The following is a 20,760-nucleotide window of genomic DNA, read 5'->3' as shown; positions in this document are numbered from 1 at the left end:
TGTTAAGACTTGTGTGTGTCTTTGTCTTAAATGATAGTAAACTCCATCATTGGGTTGTGGACTTCACCATTTCCTGACGTGTTATAGAACTAACAATTCATCAATTGATAAAACAAGAACATTGGCAGATGAATTGATAGTAACCGTCAGTCGCAGCTCTAAAGGAATATTGGGACGTGTGTCACATTTTAAATGGATATTTTGTAGCTAAAATCTTCAAATACAATTGTATTATTTTTGTCATTTGTTTTGGAAAATAATATATACACATCAGATATTACCTGGCTTACAACTTTATATATACAATCAATACCACACAGATTAAAAGATAAAAGACACCATTTCATATAATCAAGAGGTCATTCCCTTCTGCATCAGAGCTGACCGAAACACACTGGTAAAAAACTCACAAACAAAACATTCTAATTTTAATCATTTTAATTACAGAATACTAAAAATAACATTACATAAAATGTCTTTTTAAAAGAAACCATTGAATATTACAAAGGTTGTAAATTTTGTAAAGTTAGGATATAAAATCTTTGAACAGTGGTGCATAATTGAAAAGAAAAATAATTTTCATAAAATGTATATATTAACTGTTCTACTACATAAAAAATGAGATGGACACAAATCGCAGACAGACGAGATGAGTTGACACCGCCATTACCGCAGTGAGCTCTCCTTTCGAAGGAAGAAAGACTTGAGATGCACAGCACACACCACAATCAGCTTAAGTTCTCAAGTTATGTCTATGTTCAAAAAAAAAAAAAAAAAGGGTTACCATTTACAACAGTGGAAAAACAAACAACTACAAAAAGTGACTTGGTGACTGCTCCCAATATTCACACACACATCTCGATGGGTAAAAACCCTTCTAAACTGGCCTTGGTTCCATAAACACACACAGTTTTTTTCCACAGGTTTAAGCTGTACAAAGAGTTGCAAAATCTGAGAAACCTCATACTTAAATCATTCCACCAAGACAGGGAAATAATGATCAGTTGTCTTTCAGTCTTGTAACACAACCATTCCTATATCCTACTGTACAACTGGTCAGTCAGATCCACTGAAAGCTACTGTGGTCACGTAATTCAATATCAGGAGGTCAACCATAAGGAATTGGAATAGACTATACACAAGGGGGAAGAATGGGGGGATGTGGTGGGGGGGGGGGGGATAGGTGGGCATGCATAATCCAACAGTGTGCTTGCTTTCTTCCTTCCTCTTCTCTCTGAGTTTAACGTCACCCTGTGTCACATCATCAGGAGCCCTTGATTAGATGTTTTAGTCAACACCACAGAACGCTCAAAAAGAAAAAAAATCAACCAATCGAGGACATTCGGATGCCTGTTTGAACCGTGGATGTCCCCTCTTACATGTACGACACACTGGCCAGTCATGTCCAAACAGAGGTATTTCATTAAGTCTCCTGCCGTTTGGGAGACGCTTTGTGTCACATTTTTGGTAAACAGACACGTACAGGTGGGGTGGAGGGGAGGTGGGAGGGGGTCGAAGGGGAGCGATCAAACAGTTCGTTAAGGTGTTCTTTCAAAAAAAATGTCAAGATATGGTTTTAATTCAGAGTTACGCTGAGTGGCAGAATCACTGTTCCTTCTGTGCAGTAGTAGTGGTTTCAGTGGCCCATGAAAGACCAGTTGGAGAGATGCAGAGGGAAAAAGAGTGAATAAGAGAAGGTAGAGGGGAAACAAGACAGTAACCCAGAGGAAATCTTAGAAGACAAAAAGACATCTGAGACAACGGAGGCATTTAGGAGGAAATGAGGCGAGAGACACCAGCAGAGCTACTTGGTTTGGCTGGTCTGTTGCTCAGACAGCTGGAGTTTTTCACCAGGGATCCAGGAGCTGCTGCTTCTCATGTAAGCTAATGCTGTTTAGGTTCAGATGAGTCCCCCTGAGTTAGTGCACACATCAGAGTCAGGCAGGCCTTGCCCGCTTGTTCGTTAAGAAATCCACAAAAAGAAGCAATAAGAAAAAAAAAAAAAAAAAAAAAAATCAATTCAGCAATTTTATATCAAGCTTACAATTAGCTTTGGAGAAAGAGAGCCCGTTGTAGTTTTACAAGTCTATGATTGGAGAAAGACTGGGTGGATGTTGTTAGTGTGGAGGAGGGTGAGGGGGGAAAAAGTTCAGGCGAAAAATACGGCAGCTCCCACAAAGTGGTGCGGCTGACGTCTGAGTCCTGCTCATTTTCTGAAAACTCTGAGAAGTAAGTTTTGTGTTGTGGATGCAATGTGCGTTATGTAGTGCCCAACCAGAGACTGGCTTGTGTTGTTTGAGCATGCTCATACTGTTTTTATACTGTGATCTGAACATCTGACATGATTCTCAAGTGGTCGTTGGTGCGGGTCTGCCCAGCAGGCGAGTGGTTGGGGATCTGGTCAGGTGCTGGTGTTGCGGTTACGCTGACTGTGCCTCAGTCAGACAGACAGGTAGACAGGCAGGTGGGCTGTTAACGGGAGTTGGGAGCCGAGGCTAAATCAAGGGAGCCGTGTCCATCAAGCCTTTGTTGGGGTCCAGGCTGGCGAAGAAGCGGACGTCCCGGTCCTTGTCAGACTGCAGAGCCATCACGGTCTCTTCCAGCTCGTCAGAGTAGGCACAGCCCGGCTCCTTGAAGTACGCTGTACACAAAGCACAAGACTGTCAGTGGAAAGAGAAAGCTACAAGGTGTGCGTCAGAGAAAAAAAGGGCAAAGCGTGTGTTAAAGGGATAGTTCAACATTTTCGGAAATACAAGAAGATGGAAAACACTATCACATCTGTGCAAAGTATGGAGCAAGAGCCAGGGGATGGTTTGCTTAGCTTAGCTTAAAGACTGGAAGCAAGGTAACAGTTCGCCAATCCAAAAGGTAAAAAAAATCCACCTAACACGACCTCTAAAACTCCCAGATTCACATATTAAACCTTGTTTGTTTGGTCCAAACAGAAATAGCGACAAGTTGGTTCAGTCATTTAGTTTATTTGCAGTTTACCTTTCTCCATGACGCTCTGTCGTAGAGCCTTGGCCACTAGTACGCGAACATTAGCCACCGGGTCTGAGGAGAGGCTGAGCAGGCTGGGCAAGAGGTGCTGGCTGAACTGCTCCATGGGCATACAGTCCTCCTCCACTACGGCCTAAAGAAAATACAAGGAAACATAAAACACGCAGTCACACGGACAGGCTGGTGTGAAAGACGGCTAGCCAAACAGGAAGAAGTGACTCGAGGCATTCATGAGGATGAAACCTCTGTCACAACAGCCAGAAGATACTAATAACAGAACAAAGCATCTGATTAAACAGAGAAGTTGAAAAACAGGCTCATGCATGACGACTTCTTCACTATCTTATTACCGTAATACATAGTTGGAGTTAGTTACGTTCATATCTGTTTATTAACAGTCAGCCACTGTGTCTTTTGTTTGTATCCATTAAGCAATATTTTATGATGGCAGAAAATATGACTAATAAAAATAAAATCAATAAAATGACCACAGTTTTAACCAAATCACAGCGGACACCCAAGATTAGAATCACCAATTCAGTGTCCAACCAAATGTGAAATATGGTCACAATCTCCCCGTCTGTTCCTGAGTAATGGCCAGAAAAGTCTTTTTGCAGAACATTATGATGTCACAGTGAAGCTGACCTTTCACCTTTTGGATATAAAAGATAATCACTTCATCATTTTATCCTATCCTGCATTAGTGTGAAGCTTTGTCATAATCAACGTATGAATTCTTCAGTTATGGCCAAAAACGTGTTTTGTGAGTTCACAGTGACCTGAAATTCCCTCGAGATGTTCCTGAGATATTGTGTTCAGACAACCCGAGAACATAATGCCTCCAGCCAGCGCAGAGGCATAAAAATATCACATGTGCAAGCGATCAAACAGGTGTGCGGCTATCTATGCGGTTGAAAAACAGGTATAGAGATGGGAGCTGAGATGAGCGCTACAGACCTGGCAGATGAAGGCAAAAGCCTGCCGCCCCACCCACTTGGGACAGTGGCAGAACCTGACGGTGAGCTCGTTGATGAAGTTCAGGCCCAGGTCATCAGCCCCACATGCATACAGCTTCTGGAGGATCTCTACAACCTGACAACATAAGGGATAATGACACACTTAATTTGGTTTTCTCAGTGCAGGGTAAAAATAAAGCTGCAGTTAATCTGCATTCGAACTGGTTAGACATTTGTCAACATTTGCGTGAAGGTCCTTGGAATCAATCTTTACAAAATATGAGCAAAACGTTACGGTTTTCAAACTGTAAAGGCTCAGCGACATCGAGTGTTTGTGTTCTCATAGAAACAGGGTTCTCCACGCATCTTCCAACAAAAAGCAGCTGAACCAGGTGCCTCTCAGTTTGAGGACAGCAGGCAAACAAAAGGTGCTGGAGCACACTGATTAGATTGACTGATTGATGTTTCTGTTCTCATTCTCAAAAGAGACGTTATGGTACGTTATTTTTCTATGAACAACGGTTGTACTGTGAGGAAAATTAAACAAAACTAGACAATTAAAAAGAAGTCCATAGGCACAACCTGCAGACTGCAGGCAGAACCAGGTGCACCAGCTTAAAATGCAGTGCTGAAACAAGTTCAGGTACGCAAAGTGTGACAAGAGCGACTCCCCTTATTTATGTTTGAGGGAGGCTACGTTAGCTAAAGGAGACGAGAAGTGTTCTGGCAAATGGCCGAGGGACCCGACACTGAAGCGTTGTGAGGGGGTGATAAATGTAAACCAATGGCAACAAAGCAGGAAAAGGAGCATTGCACCGTTTATAAACGAACGCTCATCGAAACAGCATGTAATCCCCTCAAGGGCTTCAAGTGTGACCGTTTACATTCTGTTACTTCTACTACTACTATCTGTGTTGAGTTAACGCTAGGTATGGTAGGTAAATATGTCAGGTGTAAGAGCCTAACTTAACATTAGGATCCTCAGGACTTCCAGAGCTATACCATAAAATAAAATTAGATTAATTATTAAAATAGATGATTAAAAATGAATTTAAAAAATAGGTATGGATGACAGTTGATCAAATAAAGTCATTACCGCAATGTCCAGTCAAAGTTCATGTTGGCATGGACAATTCATTTTCATATTCACTATTAGCCTAAGACGACCTCTGGTGCTGCTGCAGTTCAACACACTGTTGCAGAATCCTGGGCAAAGTGTGTGACTTATGCTCCCTCACTCGATTTTACACATCCGTAGTATTGTGAAATGACTTAATGCATGATAATTGTGAAACTGTGACTTTTCCTCAGACTATAATTGTACCATCAAAACCTATAATCGTTGCATCTCTAGTAGCAATACTGAAAGCTGCACAGACTGAAAAACTCATACCGAAACAAATGAGGATTCAGTAAGTCCTCTCCATTGTCCCCGTAGCCGAGTTAAGATGGTCAAACACAGTACAACCATGAGTCACAGCGTTACTTTATCACATACACACAACACACGCTGAACATCATCAATCAGTGGGACTCATTTCCCTTTTGTCTTAAAATTTTCCAGAGCTTTCGCTGACCCTGGTGATCTGTCACAAGCTGCCAGCGTACTTCCTCACCACATGTTCCCTCCGCCAATAAAAACACGAGCTGAGTGACGTAAACTCACCAGTTTGTACGAGATCCACCTGACTTCTGAGACTTTGTCAGAGCAGAGTGTGAGCGCTATCTGTCTGAGGTAGTCATACACGTCGTAGTGGCTGTACAACTCTATGATCAAGATCAACTGCCTGGAGGGGGACAAAGAGAGAGAGAGAGAGAGAGAGAGAGAGAGAGAGAGAGAGAGAGAGAGAGAGAGAGAGAGAGAGAGAGAGAGAGAGAGAGAGAGAGAGAGAGAGAGAGAGAGAGAGAGAGAGAGAGAGAGAGAGAGAGAGAGAGAGAGAGAGGGTGCTTCAGTCATAACACAATAAATATTAATATTTAAAATAAAATAAACCACAATTCAAAATGTCCTCTTATGGATAGAAAAAGGAAATAAACTGTTTAGATTAGCCAAATTATATCTTATCCATATAAAATTTTACAAAAGCAGAATTGTAACCACTATTGATTAATCTGAACAGCAATCAAATCACATTTAATATTTATCAACTAACTCAGGAAGAGGAAGGTTATATGTTACATATATATAGTATATTAACACTGCCATCCGCTCTGCCACACTGATTGGATGTTGGTCTGAATAAGAGACTCTGCTAAAATGCAAGTATTTCCTATTTAATCCTGACTGGAAGAGGAAAAGAAGACGCACTCTGCCAGCTCGTATCTGAACCTCCAGTTGCGACTATTGTCCGTCACCATGAACTCCTGCAGCTGGTACAGATATTCTCTCCTCTTGTCAGCATGCAGCAGCTGCAGAAGAAGAAGAAGATGCACATGAACCATCTTAGCCATATAGTGTTACCAAATCTTACTAGTCTTGTGCTTCATATGAATCAAAAATGCTTAATAACCTCACTCTCAGTGTTATCATATTTGGACCAGCAGCAGATACATCTATGATCTTACCTTGAGGAAGTCATAGAGGTGTTTGAGCACGCCGATGCGGACCTCATCCAGGTCTTTCAGAAAACCATTGAAGATGGGTACCAGATCGGCCGCTGTCAGCTGGTCTCCCAGGATGACTGCCAGTTCATGGATGGAGAAAGCCAGTGTACGCCGCACTTTCCACTGAGAGTTGGGAGGTAGAAGGAAATATGAAACATAAAGTGAAACCAGAACATCCGGGTTCTGCTCCAGAAATAAGAAAACTTCATTCAAAATCCCACTGACATTTATAATAATGCGAATAAGTAGGAGTCCAGTATGTCATGTGGCTCACTCGGTATGTTTAGATAAGGACTGTAATTTTTTATTCATTATTTCTCCTTCTTTAGCATTTGATGCATTTTAAACAGCAAAACAACCACATTGATTTACTTTAAATACTGATAAAGAAGGAAATTGTAGCTATTGAGAAATATGCAATTTATCTGAACTCTGTAGTAATTGGTGTGACATTCAGTGCTGTTATGTAGTAATGAACACCAGTGTGACTCGGAAATGCTGCCGTTTCAAGTGAAGTAACATTTCCCTTTGTACGTTTCTCTCTCTCTTGCTGACATCCTCAACAAATGCATTTGCATGCATTTGCATGCATCCTTACTGTAAGAAAGGTGTTGACCCGAGTCAAACCAGGGACATACAAAATAAACAAAGCCAGCTGTTGTCATTGATGTAGTCTCTCTCATTTCAGAATGAAACACCAAATCCGATCCCACATTACAATCATGGTTTCCGGTTTCTCTGCCTACCTGCACATCAGTAGCGAGGGTTTCATACGTGTCCTTGAGGCAGTGCCAGTTCTGTCGGCCCAGAGTGAGCGCCACCCCTGGCAGGCTGAAGGCACAGTGTTTGGCTATCTCTGTATCCACCGTCTGAGCCCGAGCCGGGTCCGTCATAGAGAGGTACTGATCCAACAGCTGCTGAGGGATGACGTTCTGGAGACGGAGTGAGAGATTAAAGAGTCTGATGGTCAAGGAGGAACGGGGGATGCACGGTGCGAGGGTATTTAATAATCCATGTCTGTTTCAATCGATATCAACCGAAGGAGCGGATCGATATTTCCAGGATGTATGATGGTAACGCTGACTCACCTGGATCTTAGGCTTATCATCAGACAGTGGGCTGTTAGCAGACTCTTCCTTTCCCTCTTCCTCCACACTTTCAATTAGTTCAGATTCCTGAGGAAAATACAAACATCCACACACCATTAGGAAACAAACAAGCACAGTATCCAATTTAAGAGTTTAAAACCTTTTTGTCACTCTTTTCTTAATTCTCAATAGATGCACAAAACCTGCCCGAAAGCTGGATTTATAGTTGCGCGTTATTGTAGGCTACAGTCTCAAAAATGTAACTACATGTTAGGGGCATAGCAGATACAGAGATACCTTGCGGGGACCACAAGAACTGTGATTAGTTATCTTGGGCTCATCTTCTCTCCTAGAAGTTTCTGATGCCAGTAGAGATTGCCAATAGTGAGGAAAACATTGAGGAAGTTGAAGAAACATTCAGCGATCTTTTCCTTTTCAAGGTCACTTTTCTGTTTGTTAACCGGGTTAATTTACTATCATCGTTATTTCAGTAACACACATCTAGCAAAGCTTTCTAAACTGCTGATCTTCTGCTTGCCGCTCTCGATCACAGTGGATGAAATTGTTCAACTCTGCGACTACACAGCAGCAGTCTCATATTCTGTGATGAGGTCAGGATGTAACTCCTATTCTACAAGTATGTGTGCAGCCCTTCGTCAGCCTATATCGCTAAGTAAATGCAAGAATGTGCTAGGGGGAAATACAATTAAAGCCCGATACGGCACTCTAAATATATAAAACTTGTGCTGTGGACATCATCAGAATCACTGTTAACCTCTTGTATCAAGTATAAATCCAGCTTAAGTCCAGAATAATGTAATTACTGAGTATATCTGTCACATATACAATGATAATATTATCCGTATAGTCTCGTACTAGAACAGGGGAGTCAGGAGGAGACTCTTGCTGATCCTCCAAGGGCTCCGTCTGCGTCTCCTCGTCCCCTTGCTCCTGGACGGGGCACGACTCCAGGGCTGAGGGGGTTTCCATCGTTTGCTCCTCTTCTGCGGGAGTCTCTTCACTCTCTGACTGCACCTCCACGGATTTTCTCTCCACGACCGGGCTCTCGGTGTTGCTCTCGGGTTCCATCGCTAGCTGGGTTTCTGTCAGGCTGTCGTCTCCTGGGCTGTCGAGCTGGGCTGCCTTTAGAGCTGCTGACAATACCTGGACTTGAGCTGGAGGAAAATTGCACATGTGCGGCTCATTTAACATGAATAAATACACGACAACAGCTAATTATCACAAATGATGCCAAGGGGAGTGCTGCGTGTCTACAGTTAATCATACATATTCTGGCTCTGTATACTCACCTTGTACATCGGGGTCATCAATGTGCGGTTGCAAACAGTCCAAGACCTTCTGGATCTGGTCGCTGGTAGTTTGACCGGGGCTGGACTTGGAATCAGGACAATTGTCTTCAGGTTCCTCCTCCTTCTCCTCTTTCTTTTCCTCTGTTGTGTGACAACTTAGCATCTCCAGTTCCCCACTGATGTCTGGTAAAGGAGACCTCCAATAATGGAAAGAATTAAAGTTCTCGTCTGTTTGCTCCATTTCTTTTGTGTTCTTAGCGTTGTTTGTGGTCTTAGGGCTGTTGTTGCGGTTTGGGATGCTGTGGGTGAAGCCGTCGTGCATCACTCCGTGAACGGAAGTGTGGTTGTCGTCATAGTTGTGCATTTCCTCGCCGTCCCCTGTCGACACGTGCTCTGGGGATGGTGTGGCACGGCCGTCTTGATTGGGAGGCGTGTGAGTGATGGTTCTTTCTGTGTGGCAGCCACTAATATCGGAGCAGTTCAGGGAGTTTAGGGAGCAGTCGCTGAAATTGAGATTAACAAAATGTATATGAATGCTTAAAACTTCCAGACATAATTGTGTCCAAGGCAGGAGAAAGGGTATACTGCATCTGGTCATTAGTGTCATGTAAAAGATAGGAACTAGACAAAGCCATTTTTTTTTATTTTTTCACCAGCATCTGAGCTCAGCATTGTAGAGTTTTGAACAGAAACAAACCTTAAACCCCAATTCTATATTGGTCAAAGTGTAAATTTAATTGAAATATGCATTTCCAACTCTACATCTCTATTAGGAAAAACAACTTTCTGGTGAAAAAGATTCAGAGAAGACACATCTGAACACATCTGAATCCCTTTCATTTACCCATTTCTACTACTGCGGATATCCCTTTAAAAAAAAAAAAAAAAAGGAAAAACTAAACTTCACAAACTGGTCTGTCCTGATCACACCCGCTGAAGTTTTGATCACGATTCAGTGGGGCGATGATGCAACACATCGAGCTGTGTTTGTGCCTGTACCAACACAAACTCATATTCGTGCTGTGCCACACCAGCATATCTTTATAATGACTTCTGCGTGATCAAACATGTATATTACTTGAATAGACTGAAGTCAGCCAACACCTGTAAACAAATGCTGGTGCAGAGGTGATGAAGGTCAGTCACCACGTGGTCTTACCTGTCTGATGTACACCTAGGAACCTCTAGTAGTGCGCCGTCCTCTCTGAAGTGAAGGCCTGTGCTGGAGGGATTGGCAAAGGTGGAGATGAAACGTCCCAGAGACTGAAAGGCAGCCTGGCGCACCTAAAAGCGGAAGAGAAAAGAATCTGTTAAATTGTATCTACACCTGGTTGGGGTCTTAACCTATTCATGAACAGGAATATTTGTATGGGGTACCATTTTAAGCCCAAGTGTAGTCTGAAATAGTACAAACACATGCAGTTCTGTTTATACTGCACTGGGTGTCTGCACACACAGACATGTTCACTCATGCTCGTCTCTCTGCACAATCATAGATACACATTTCACTGAACTGTATAGACAAAATCAGTAACAAGAAGCTGCATACGGTGGTGAGGAAAATATATTTTCTAGATCCAGATCTAAGCAACAAGTAACCCAATTTCATCAGAGTGCAGAGGAAGTTACATATAAATGTGCTTGTAATCCATGTGCGCTCATTTGCATTAAGTTGTTAACGCAGTGTGTTTGTGTGTCTTACCCAACGGGACTGGTCACTGATGAGGCTGATGAACAGGGGGGACAATTTTGCACGTCGCACCTCTGGAGAGGTGGAGTTTGAGACCATCATGAAGCACTCAGCACAGGCTTTCCTGATGCCCCACAGGCTGTCTGAGCACAGATCGAAGAACTTGGGCATCTAGGTTAAAAGTAAAAACAGAGTCGGTGTAAGTTAAAACTAACATTGAGTGTTTGAACGGTGAACTGTCAACAGCAGGGTGCAAAGAAACTATTGACTTATGGATGGAAAAGTAAAATGTGATATACAGTGAGGTTACGTGGCAGCTGTTTGACTTGGCTGCAAGCAAACACAGTTAACCTGAAGCAAAGGATGTGATTTTATAAGACTCAGGAAAAGGACACCATCATTTTAAATAATGCATATGTAAAAAAAAAAAAAAAGGGTTTTAGTTTTGGAATTTGCTATCAAGAAAAAGGAGTCTAAGAGCTCTTACCAGTAGTTTTTCTGTGGCCTCCTGACCCACAATAGAACAAAACTCTCCGAAATTTGCTGCACAGACCTGTAATAAATAATATAATGATAAAAATGGACAATGTAGGGAAAAAAGATAAATACATAACAAATCATTCTTATTTTGTAACATCATTTTTTTTTGTTTTACATACATGTCCTGGCTGATTTAATTTTTATATCGAAGGGAAACACCCCTCCCACTCTGGCATAGAGACAGAGCGCAACGCGTCGTATTCTGAATACACGCCCACCGGAGGGGGAAACAATCGGCGCCATAATATGCAACCAAAGGCTGAAACGCTAACGAAATGTCTGTAGCTAATTAAAAACCATTAGATTTCAGCATGTCAAAGGATTATTTTAGCACCCTATGTCTACCAGAGAGGAAAAGGTCATTTATAGCATATGCTGAAACCCGTTACATTAAGATGCAACACATGAATGCGAGGGCCGATATCACGTCTACAGTGACAGTAGCACAACTGTAGAGTAAACACACACAGACATCAGTGATCGTTTCCCATTCGGGCTCTTTTTACAGTTAGCATGTCAGTTGAATGCCAGTTAGGTATTCTTTGATTTAAACATGTATTACAAACACTGCGTACCTTTCAGTTAAACAGCTGTTCTGTTTTTACTTTCATGTGTGTTCTCTGTGACTAGCAGCGTGTCCGTGTATACATGTAATTTCTACCGAGGTTTTTGAGCTGCAGGCTGTCCGTGCAGCTCAGGTTGGGTCTGTCTCTGTTACCCACTTTTGTCTTCTTAAAGGTTTTTCGGTTCGGCAGCTCATAATAACTTAGTTCTGGGTTCTTTGCCCTGTTGGCAGTGCGTCCCACCACCACACAGCAGCTTTTAGCCGTTTTTCTGTTTGCTAGCAGACAGAAGTAACAAGGAGGCACCTTCACTCAATATAAAGTCAATGGAGAGAGATCAATTGTTGTCCCCTCCGGGCTGGGCGGGACCTAATTACGCTCTGTCTCTATCTGGATCAGAAATGCAATAAATTAAAAGACAATAAAAAACAGGTGGTGATTATGGATATTATATTACTGTGATTTGTAAATCTGAATTAACAAATATATACGCTGTCATTTCTTACAGCTTTCACCTCAATTTTACAATTTGAAGTTATACTGGAGTTCTGATTATATGGAGCAAGGATGTGTATCTTTCATTGAGGCATTAATCCTAAGACACTTTTTATTTTGGGGTCCTTTCATTAACTACAAAATTTAGTGGTTTAGGAGAGAAGAAGGATCATGAAGAGCTAAAAAAAAATAAAAAAATAAAAAAATCATAATGTTTAACCATCTTTGCAACTCCTAAATACCGTTCTCCAACTGGCACCGGTTACGCTGAGGAATTAACATTCCACACAGAAAACAACAGCGTAGTGTAGGCTAAGTTGATGCGCAAAACAGAATTAAGGCTGACTCGCAGAGTTATTGAATTTATCCTTTTACACCCCAAACACAATTTAACTCTAGATCAAATAATTGTTTGCTCGTTTGTGAATGGAGTCTAAAAGTCTGGTAGATTCATAAACCTAAAAAATCAGGCTTTTTAAAGTCTCTTGAGCTCGATGAAGAAGGTTTGGAGGTTGTTACCTTTCGGACTTGGAAGAGTCTACTATCACTGCACAGGTCACAGAAGCGTGGCAGCAATAGATGCTCCACTGTGTCTTTGCTCAACATGGTGACGACTTTACACATGATCTGTGAGAGGAGACATGCGGAGAACGTTTAGTGCCTTTACTCGGGTCATGCTGACGTTTCAGAGTTACTCTTCCCTGAAGAATAACAACTAGAACATGAAGCCTTTACACAAAGCTTTAACAAATGTGCCGCTGAAGGAGAAACAATCAAGGTATTAAGAGTGGAGAGGGGAAAGAGGAAGTGTGTGTGTGTGTAAGTTTGAGGTAATGTGGGTTTCAGGATGCTGGACCTGAACTGAATTAGTAAATAGCTCCTTAATACAATATAAATACCATAAAATATAAATAATCATATTGAACATCAAAACTTTACACTAAATTTAGATTAAAAATTACATTCATTTAAATTTATTTACGGATTTTAGTTTAAATTAAAATCTGTTTAACAAATGCAGTTTTTAAACTTTGACAGTTCAATAACTCATGAGAAGTTTATAAAGTTCAAAAACAATCTCTGCTGGTATCAATCTCATCCTATGAAAAAACAAAACAAAACAACAACCACGCTGTTCTCTATTTGGTGACTGAATTAGATAAAGCCACTAACTGAACACAATTAAGCAATAAAAGAAAGGCTCTGTGCCCGTCGACCTGCAATGAACTTGTGCAGATTTAATAGTTGAGCCATCAAATATACATGCAGCTTAAAGGCAGTTTGTCTCGTACCATGTGACTTTTAGCTATGTTGCATTCAAGTCTAAGCCCGTGGTAACGAACATCAGAGACTTTTTTTAATTAAATATGAAGCATTTTAAAAATATGCACTCATAATATAAAAGGATTTTCTTACAGCTACTGCCTCGATTTTATAGTCGTCGTCACTGCTGGGTTCTGTGAGGTCGAGCAGAACTGGACAAACTTTGGTCTCCATATCAGCCTTAGAGATGAGGCCCTGCTCCAACAGAACGAGCAGCGCCGCCTGGCTGGTCTTCCGCACCTAGAAAAGATGCAGGGGGGGGAGTTTAAAACCAGTTTTAAAAAAAACCTGGTGTGATAAGTTTATTTGTTTGTTCCCTTTTCTTAAAAGCTAAGAAGAGACTGGACACTTATTGATAGTACAGAAACAAAAAAAACAAGGCTTGCTACTCTTATCAAATCGTTGTAAAAGTCATCAAGAAAACTGAAAATTGGAAACCCACCTGGTTATTTGGATCAGTGAGATACCGGACTACAATTGGTACCAAGTATCTTGAGAAAGCGGCTGGGAAGTTGGGCCGACTCTCATGTAAAAACATGGCGATGTTGGGGACCTGCTCCATCAGTTCGGCTCGCACTGTGGGCTCTGAGTAAACATCAAAGTATGAGCTCATGGGTGCGTTACAATAAAATAATGTAGGCGATGCAACAATGTACTTAATTACTTTAATTTGAAAAATAACAACAACACCAACAAAAAAAAAAAAAAAACATAAAAAAGGGAAGAAACAGTTTATGCAAATACTAAACCGGAGTTTAGGTCATGGTAGAAATATCTAGAGACATACCAACTAAACAGAAAACAAGAAGATTAAAAAAAAAAAAAAGCATCTACCTCCATCTTCTGACATTCTGGCAACTGTCTCCATGACACTGATAAAGTCATTTTCATTATCACTGAACTCGCGAAGCACATCAAGCAGGCCACGAGCCACGATCTGCCTAGAAAGCAACAGGAGTGTCGAGTTAGTAGACTGCCTGCCAATACCTACGAGTGCTGAGAGCACACAGCGTAACTCACAGCACTGACGGAGCTGTTGAGTCCATTACACACGTTATGTTTTCAGAAATGACAGGAAGGCTCAAACCATGTGAAGCTGAGCATGAAAAGCATGAAGACAGGAACTAAACGTGTTTGTGTGGAGACAGCAGAGCAGTATGTAAATGTTTGTGGAGGCGCTTTGTTTCAAACAAAAAAGTATATCATGAGGACTTTAAATACGCTTTGACATTAAGGCCACATTAAAAAAAAACACACATAAAATATAAAAACATAAGCAAAACAAAAAAACTTTTCAACCAATAATAAAGTGGGACTACTATTGTGTAACTAATGCCATGTTCAGACAGACACCATCCACCCATGGCTCAACTTTTAAGTCTCTTGGCATTCCTGCACTATAGAGTTAGCGCAGGTATGTGATTAGTAAATACACAGGAATGCAGACACTCGTCCAGATAACTATGAAAAAAAAAAAAAAAAAAAAAAAAAACACATCTAGAGATGACTTGAGATCTGACTTGTGATGTAAATCTCACATCTCAATTTAAAAATGTGGGATTTTTGATACAATTTAGCCATAATTCAAAACAATTCATACACTGATGAATGAACAAAAGGAGGTAAAATAACAACAATATATCAATGTGAAACATTATGTCATTGCTTTTCTGACAACGCAACACTTTTTTAGCAATGGTTTCCTTCCCCTCAGTGAACACTGGGTGACCAAACCAAGGTTTCTTTTGTAACAGTTTAAGTAATACATCTATAATGGTACAAAATTTACATAATTAACAGAACAAAAATAAACTTGATTTGGTGAAAAAAAAGCTAAATCATTGCTGAACAATTTCTGGTATAGTTTAAAATTAAAATCAAGAGTTCATATGAATATCTAGCGACATCTTTTAATCAAATTTTCTGCAAGAAGTGACACCTCTGTGCCATTTGCCAGATGTTTCCTTGCTACTTAGTTCAACTAAGGTCCAGATGTTTCCTCGTTACTAAGTTCATGTTTCCTCGTTGCTAAAGACACACCAGGGATGACACGATGCTTTAAACACAACATGAGGCCATGTCTACATTGCTGCAGATACATCTTAAATCAGTTTACATGTCAAACATAGTTTTCATTATGATTTCCGTTCCTTCAGATACCAGACGCACCAAGGAATCACATAGTTATACAGTTTATGTATATTAAAGTTCAAATACAAATAAGTGATCACAGACAAAGAAGTGGGTTTAGTGTGGTTACATGGCCAAAATGGAGAAAGCGATGCATTTAAAATTTATCCACATCAGTGACCACGGTCAGAAAGAAAATGGGAGGCTTGATATAAAGTACAGTATGACTTAATTACTTTATTTTTTTGCTTTTTTGTAACATGTAATTTAGAGTTTGGAACTTGTTCAATCTGAGAGAGAGAGAAAGCTTTAATTTCCATCCTCAAAATTACTTTATTTGTCCCTAGGGAAATTGGTCTCGGACATAAAAGGCTGCCACATGAAAAAAGTACATACAATTATAGTGCAGTAACAGACATTAAGTGCACGGCACAAACAAGTGCAGACACAGAGTTCATTCAATTACGTGCAACACAGCCCCTCGTTTCACACCCTCCTTACGTCCTGAGTTTAGGAGATTCACTGATAGAAGGATGAAAGACTTTTATACCTATTCAGGAATCTTTTCCTGTATTTATTTGGAAACCTGTAGCGTCTACCTGATGGGAGCAGTTTGTATTCTGAATACAGGATATGAGAGGGGTCAGCGATGATTTTCCAAGTTTAAATATAGTCATCTCAAAGAGTGTTTGGAGGGAGGGATGCTCCCTCACCCCCATCGCTTTCATCGCTGTGTGGACCAGTCTGTTTATCTGTGATTTTAACTTAAATGATATGTTACCAAACCAAGCTGAGATTCGGTAACGTAATATATTCTCTATCACAGCATGATAAAATAACATCATTACCCTACGTCCACCATAAAATGAGATGATGTAGCAGCCTTTTACAGTCATTTTGTCTCAACATCTGTATAGCAGTAGACAATACTAATGAAGACTAATCAGAGTTTTGGTCAAAGCTTTAGAAGGTCAAACTACAATGTGACAAAAAAAATGCAATGTTTTCTACCCTACAATGCACACTGCTGTGGGTTTAAAGCACACCGTCTATTTTAACAATATATCCTCACACGCCTGAAAACTACTTTATTCTGGTTAGCCTTGAGCACCTTCCACTGCGCCAATAATGAACATCTCATTGTCTGATATTTAGCATTTTGTATCTTTTTTTTTTTTTTTTTGGAGAGTTGGGTTAACAGCCAGATCATGAGGCTCCACATACCTGTTGAAGACATTCTCACTGAAGGCATACTTCTCTAGCCTCCCGAGAGGAGTGAGGTTGTCTTGTCCTGCGTCTAGGAAGGCTGTGATGCGGATGCCGTCGCACTCTGAACCGTAGTCATCGAATCCAACTGCAGGAAGGAAAGAAAGTTAATTTTACACTCACACAACCGGGAACCACATCGGACATACGCTACCTATGAAAAGACAATACTTAAATGAAGACATAAATGCTCATAGTAGCTACAGTGATCGTAAGTCAGGCTAAACAAAGAACCTCCAATGTGTGAATAAAGCAGAAAGGCTCAAGTCTAACGGATTATTCCTTTTAACGTTCCAACCATAAATACACACTGGCTTTGCAATTGGATCTAAATGTTGTTTCATCGACCTGGCTAATGCATACAACAGGGACTGCCGGTCTGTATAACTGCTAATAATAGCGTGGCGTACACCCTGAAATACTGTTGACAGCTTTAAATTTCACATGGGTGAATGGGGTTGCCTAGAAAGATGACACTTCCGTATACCTCCCTGCGGAAGGAAAGGAAAACAAAGTTCCACATCTATGGAAGAAATTAATCCTTAAAATCGAGGTATTTTTAAACGTGCTTTTGTTAAGAAATTTAAATAACCGGAGTACTCACAGTCATCCAGATCATCATGGCCATCTTCAAAGTATAAAGATAGACCTGCGAGGATAAGACAATTAGAGGGTGAATCTGTAGTGGCAAACATGTCATCAACATACCATCCCTCTATATACCACCCCCCACCCGCTACAAAATGAAAGGAGTTCTGGTTTGGCAGGTTTAAAGGTTGAGAATTACTAAGAAGGGACAAAGTCTTCTTTAATAAGACTGACAATAAATAACTTGCTGATTAATCACTTTGTGATATGTAAGAGGAAGACATTAAGTTGATTTTTAAAACACGTGACGGGGTTGACTTTCTGTCAATAACCTAGAATAGTTGTGTACACATCTGCAACATGTCAGTGTGATAGGTGCTGGATCCCAAAAAAAATGCATTTTAATCAAGTGATAATCTCACTAGTCATGTTGGTATTTATCTCTTTTGTTTCCTTCATGTGGGTATTTGCCTGAGGACGACAGAAACATTGCTAATTAAAGTTTATAGCACACCTGATTCCAGTGGGTGGGTGCTTTTTCTCTTGTTTTCAACATTCCTCTAGGTTAAATCACAAACAGCTTGACTGAACTAGAGCTGAAATGATTAGTCGATTTATCAATTGATAAACGCTACAAGGCGAGTAGCCAAATCAGAATTCTCCCAGAATAATTTCTGAACTAGTTGGTTAAAAATAACACATCAAGTCCAGCTTCTTGTTACCTTGGTGCAGCCCAATATGATGGACAAGCATGAAACACGTTAAGAGGTGATGTTCTTTGGCTGTACAGATATTTGTGTGATAGCGATACGTACTGACACTGCAAGAAGACTTTATAATCATGGTTATTTTTGCCATAAGTTACCACTCAACTATAGATTTATCACAATAACTGTGAGCAGGGTCGTCAAAAGAAGTCCCACAAGGAGAAGCATGTGGTGGGACGGCTAATGCCAGTGTTTACAGCTGGACAAGAATGTGCTCCACATAACTCTATTAAGAAAAATTAATCAAAAAAGGGCCAAAAAAAAATTGCTTCCAGCTTCCCAGATGTGAATATTTTGTGGTGTAATCACTCTTCTGTGACAGTAAATTGAAAATCTTTATATTCATACTTTTGAATTGTTGGTAGGACAAAACAAGACATTTGTAGACACTTTGGGGTCTAGGAAAGTATGATGGATATTTTTTATTTCGCCATTTTTGTATGTTTTATAGACCGATTATTTGAGAAAATAGCTGATTGGTGTGTAGACAGTGTTGAGTACCTTTTTTTTTTTTTTTTTTTTCATGCTTCATCTCGTATATAGATCCTCAAAATGTATATAGCATCAAAGCAGGAAACATGTAAAGAGGTGACATTCTTTGGGTGTACAGATATTTGTGTAATAGCGATACGTACTGACACTGCCAGAGGACTTAATAATCATGGTTATTTTTACCATAAGTTACCACTCAACTATAGATTTATCACAATAACTGTGAGCAGGGTCGTCAAAAGAAGTCCCATAAAGAGAAGCATGTGGTGGGACGGCTAATGCCAGTGTTTACAGCTGGACAAGAAATTGCTCCACATAACTGTATTAAGTAAAATTAAGTAAAAAAAAAATCATTTCCAGCTTCCCAGATGTGAACATTTTCTGGTTTAATTAGGCTACTCTTCTGTGACAGACTTGAATATATTTATACTTTTGAATTGTTGGTAGGACAAAACATTTATAGACACCCTGGAGTCTAGGAAAATATAATGTAGCGTTTTCATGTTTTATAGACCAATTACTTGAGAAAATAATCGGCTGATTGGTGGTACAGTGTTTAAATACCTTTGGTTTTTGTTTTTTCATGCTTCATATTGTATATAGTAGATACACAAAATGTATAGAGCATCCTAGTTTTTTGGGGTTACTTATCTATTCTGTGCATTTGTTCTTGTATTTCTGCTAAGTGACACTTCCCTGCATCTATTTTCTATTACATTTTGTCTTATCTTGTCTTATTCACATTGAAGAATGCGTTGGGTCATTTAGACAATTTTGTTGTCTAAATTAAAACTACAAGGCTAGTGGCTAAATCAGAATTCTCCCAGAATAATTTCTGAACTAGTTGGTTAAAAATAACACATCAAGTCCAGCTTCTTGTTACCGTTGTTGCAGTCCAATATGATGGACAAGCGTGAGACACGTTAAGAGGTAATGTTCTTTAGCTATATAGATATTTGTATGATAGCAATACATACTGACACTGCCAGAAGACTTTATAATCATGGTTATTTTTGCCATGAGTTACCACTCAACCGTAGGTTTAGATTTATAACTGTGAGCAGGGTCGTCAAAAGAAGTCCCATAACGTGAAGCATGTGGTGGGACGGCTAATGCCAGTGTTTACAGCTGGGCTCCAAATATAAAAACAACTCAATCTCGAAAAGATGCATTAAATCCGTGTGTTTCGTGTGTGGGGAGTAAGCACCGTTAGGGTTGTTTGTTTGCGACACCCCCTAAATCATGCTGGCAAAGAACAACATCTGCCCTTTGTTGTGGTATAAAGGAGGATTTGGTCAGCTTATGGCTGGAAATGACTTTAGCAACTAGGCTAACGTTAGCTAGGTCAACTCGCTAGCCTTTGCTATGACAACAGTTCGATGATAAACACGGCTACAGTTATGCTAAAGTATCCAACTACAGGAGACAGGTGTAAATTTAAAAAATCACCCACACGCACTGAGTGGTTATACGTTTAAATGTAGCTTCAAACTCACTCATTTCGACACCCCTGAGTAGCTTTTGTTAGCTCGCTGGCAGGCTAGTAGTGCTAAGTTTGCTAACACGGCTTGTTCAGCCCTTTCGCTTGACTTGGCTCTTCTTAGCTTAATAACACCACAAATGCAGTAAAGAAGGAATCAGCCGCTACTCCAACTGTTTCTACACTGAAGATCATAACGCAAGGTTTTACAAGTTACAACTACAGCGTCAAAGTAAAGAAGAAAACACTGTTTTATTTTTTTTAAAAAGTGCCATTACCTGCCATCTTGAGTGTCGGCTCGGCTCTGCGGGCTGCCGTCCCGTGTGGGCTGTCACCGCCGCACAGCTGTCACTCAAACTACTTCCTCAAGGTACTTCCTGAGGCTGCTAAACACCGGGCAGGCTATCTTTTTAAACGGCAATTCCGATAATCGTTTATCAGCTCAACATAACTGAGCATAAATAATAA

At 40.4% G+C, this 20,760-nt stretch overlaps 1 protein-coding gene across 3 annotated transcripts; it reads right to left on the bottom strand.

The window, feature by feature from the left end:
- Window positions 1-62: 62 nt before the first annotated feature.
- On the bottom strand, window positions 63-20,695 carry ppp4r1l (protein phosphatase 4, regulatory subunit 1-like). 3 transcript variants are annotated; one of them, XM_067586760.1, is made up of 20 exons: window positions 20,571-20,695; window positions 17,570-17,614; window positions 16,924-17,053; window positions 14,404-14,510; window positions 14,012-14,154; window positions 13,663-13,809; window positions 12,766-12,873; window positions 11,136-11,201; window positions 10,661-10,819; window positions 10,118-10,242; window positions 8,959-9,461; window positions 8,525-8,823; window positions 7,649-7,735; window positions 7,307-7,492; window positions 6,522-6,683; window positions 6,265-6,365; window positions 5,623-5,743; window positions 3,958-4,092; window positions 2,992-3,133; window positions 63-2,641 (listed from the first exon to the last, which is right to left on the bottom strand). In XM_067586760.1, the coding sequence occupies exons 1-20, from the start codon at window positions 20,575-20,577 to the stop codon at window positions 2,496-2,498; spliced, it is 2,919 nt and encodes a 972-aa protein (XP_067442861.1). In that variant the 5' UTR covers window positions 20,578-20,695; the 3' UTR covers window positions 63-2,495. The 3 variants fall into 3 exon arrangements, with proteins under 3 accessions (XP_067442861.1, XP_067442860.1, XP_067442862.1); XM_067586759.1 differs by lacking the exon at window positions 20,571-20,695 and having other exon boundaries at window positions 17,570-17,675; XM_067586761.1 differs by lacking the exons at window positions 14,404-14,510; window positions 20,571-20,695.
- Between the last annotated feature and the right edge of the window lie 65 nt (window positions 20,696-20,760).

The sequence above is a fragment of the Thunnus thynnus genome, chromosome 4 (genome assembly GCF_963924715.1).
Source record: "Thunnus thynnus chromosome 4, fThuThy2.1, whole genome shotgun sequence".
Classification (NCBI taxonomy): Eukaryota; Metazoa; Chordata; class Actinopteri; order Scombriformes; family Scombridae; genus Thunnus; species Thunnus thynnus.
This window is presented reverse-complemented; position numbering and strand designations above follow the sequence as displayed.

Bases quoted from the DNA above. Each gene is read 5' to 3' on its own strand.
- ppp4r1l (XM_067586759.1), bottom strand. From the start codon at position 17,660: ATGTTTGCCACTACAGATTCACCCTCTAATTGTCTTATCCTCGCAGGT. The intron at 17,054-17,569 runs GTGAGTACTCCG...TCCTTCCTGCAG, and splicing joins CCATGATGATCTGGATGACT to TTGGATTCGATGACTACGGT. The intron at 7,493-7,648 runs GTGAGTCAGCGT...CTCCGTCTCCAG, and splicing joins ATGATAAGCCTAAGATCCAG to AACGTCATCCCTCAGCAGCT.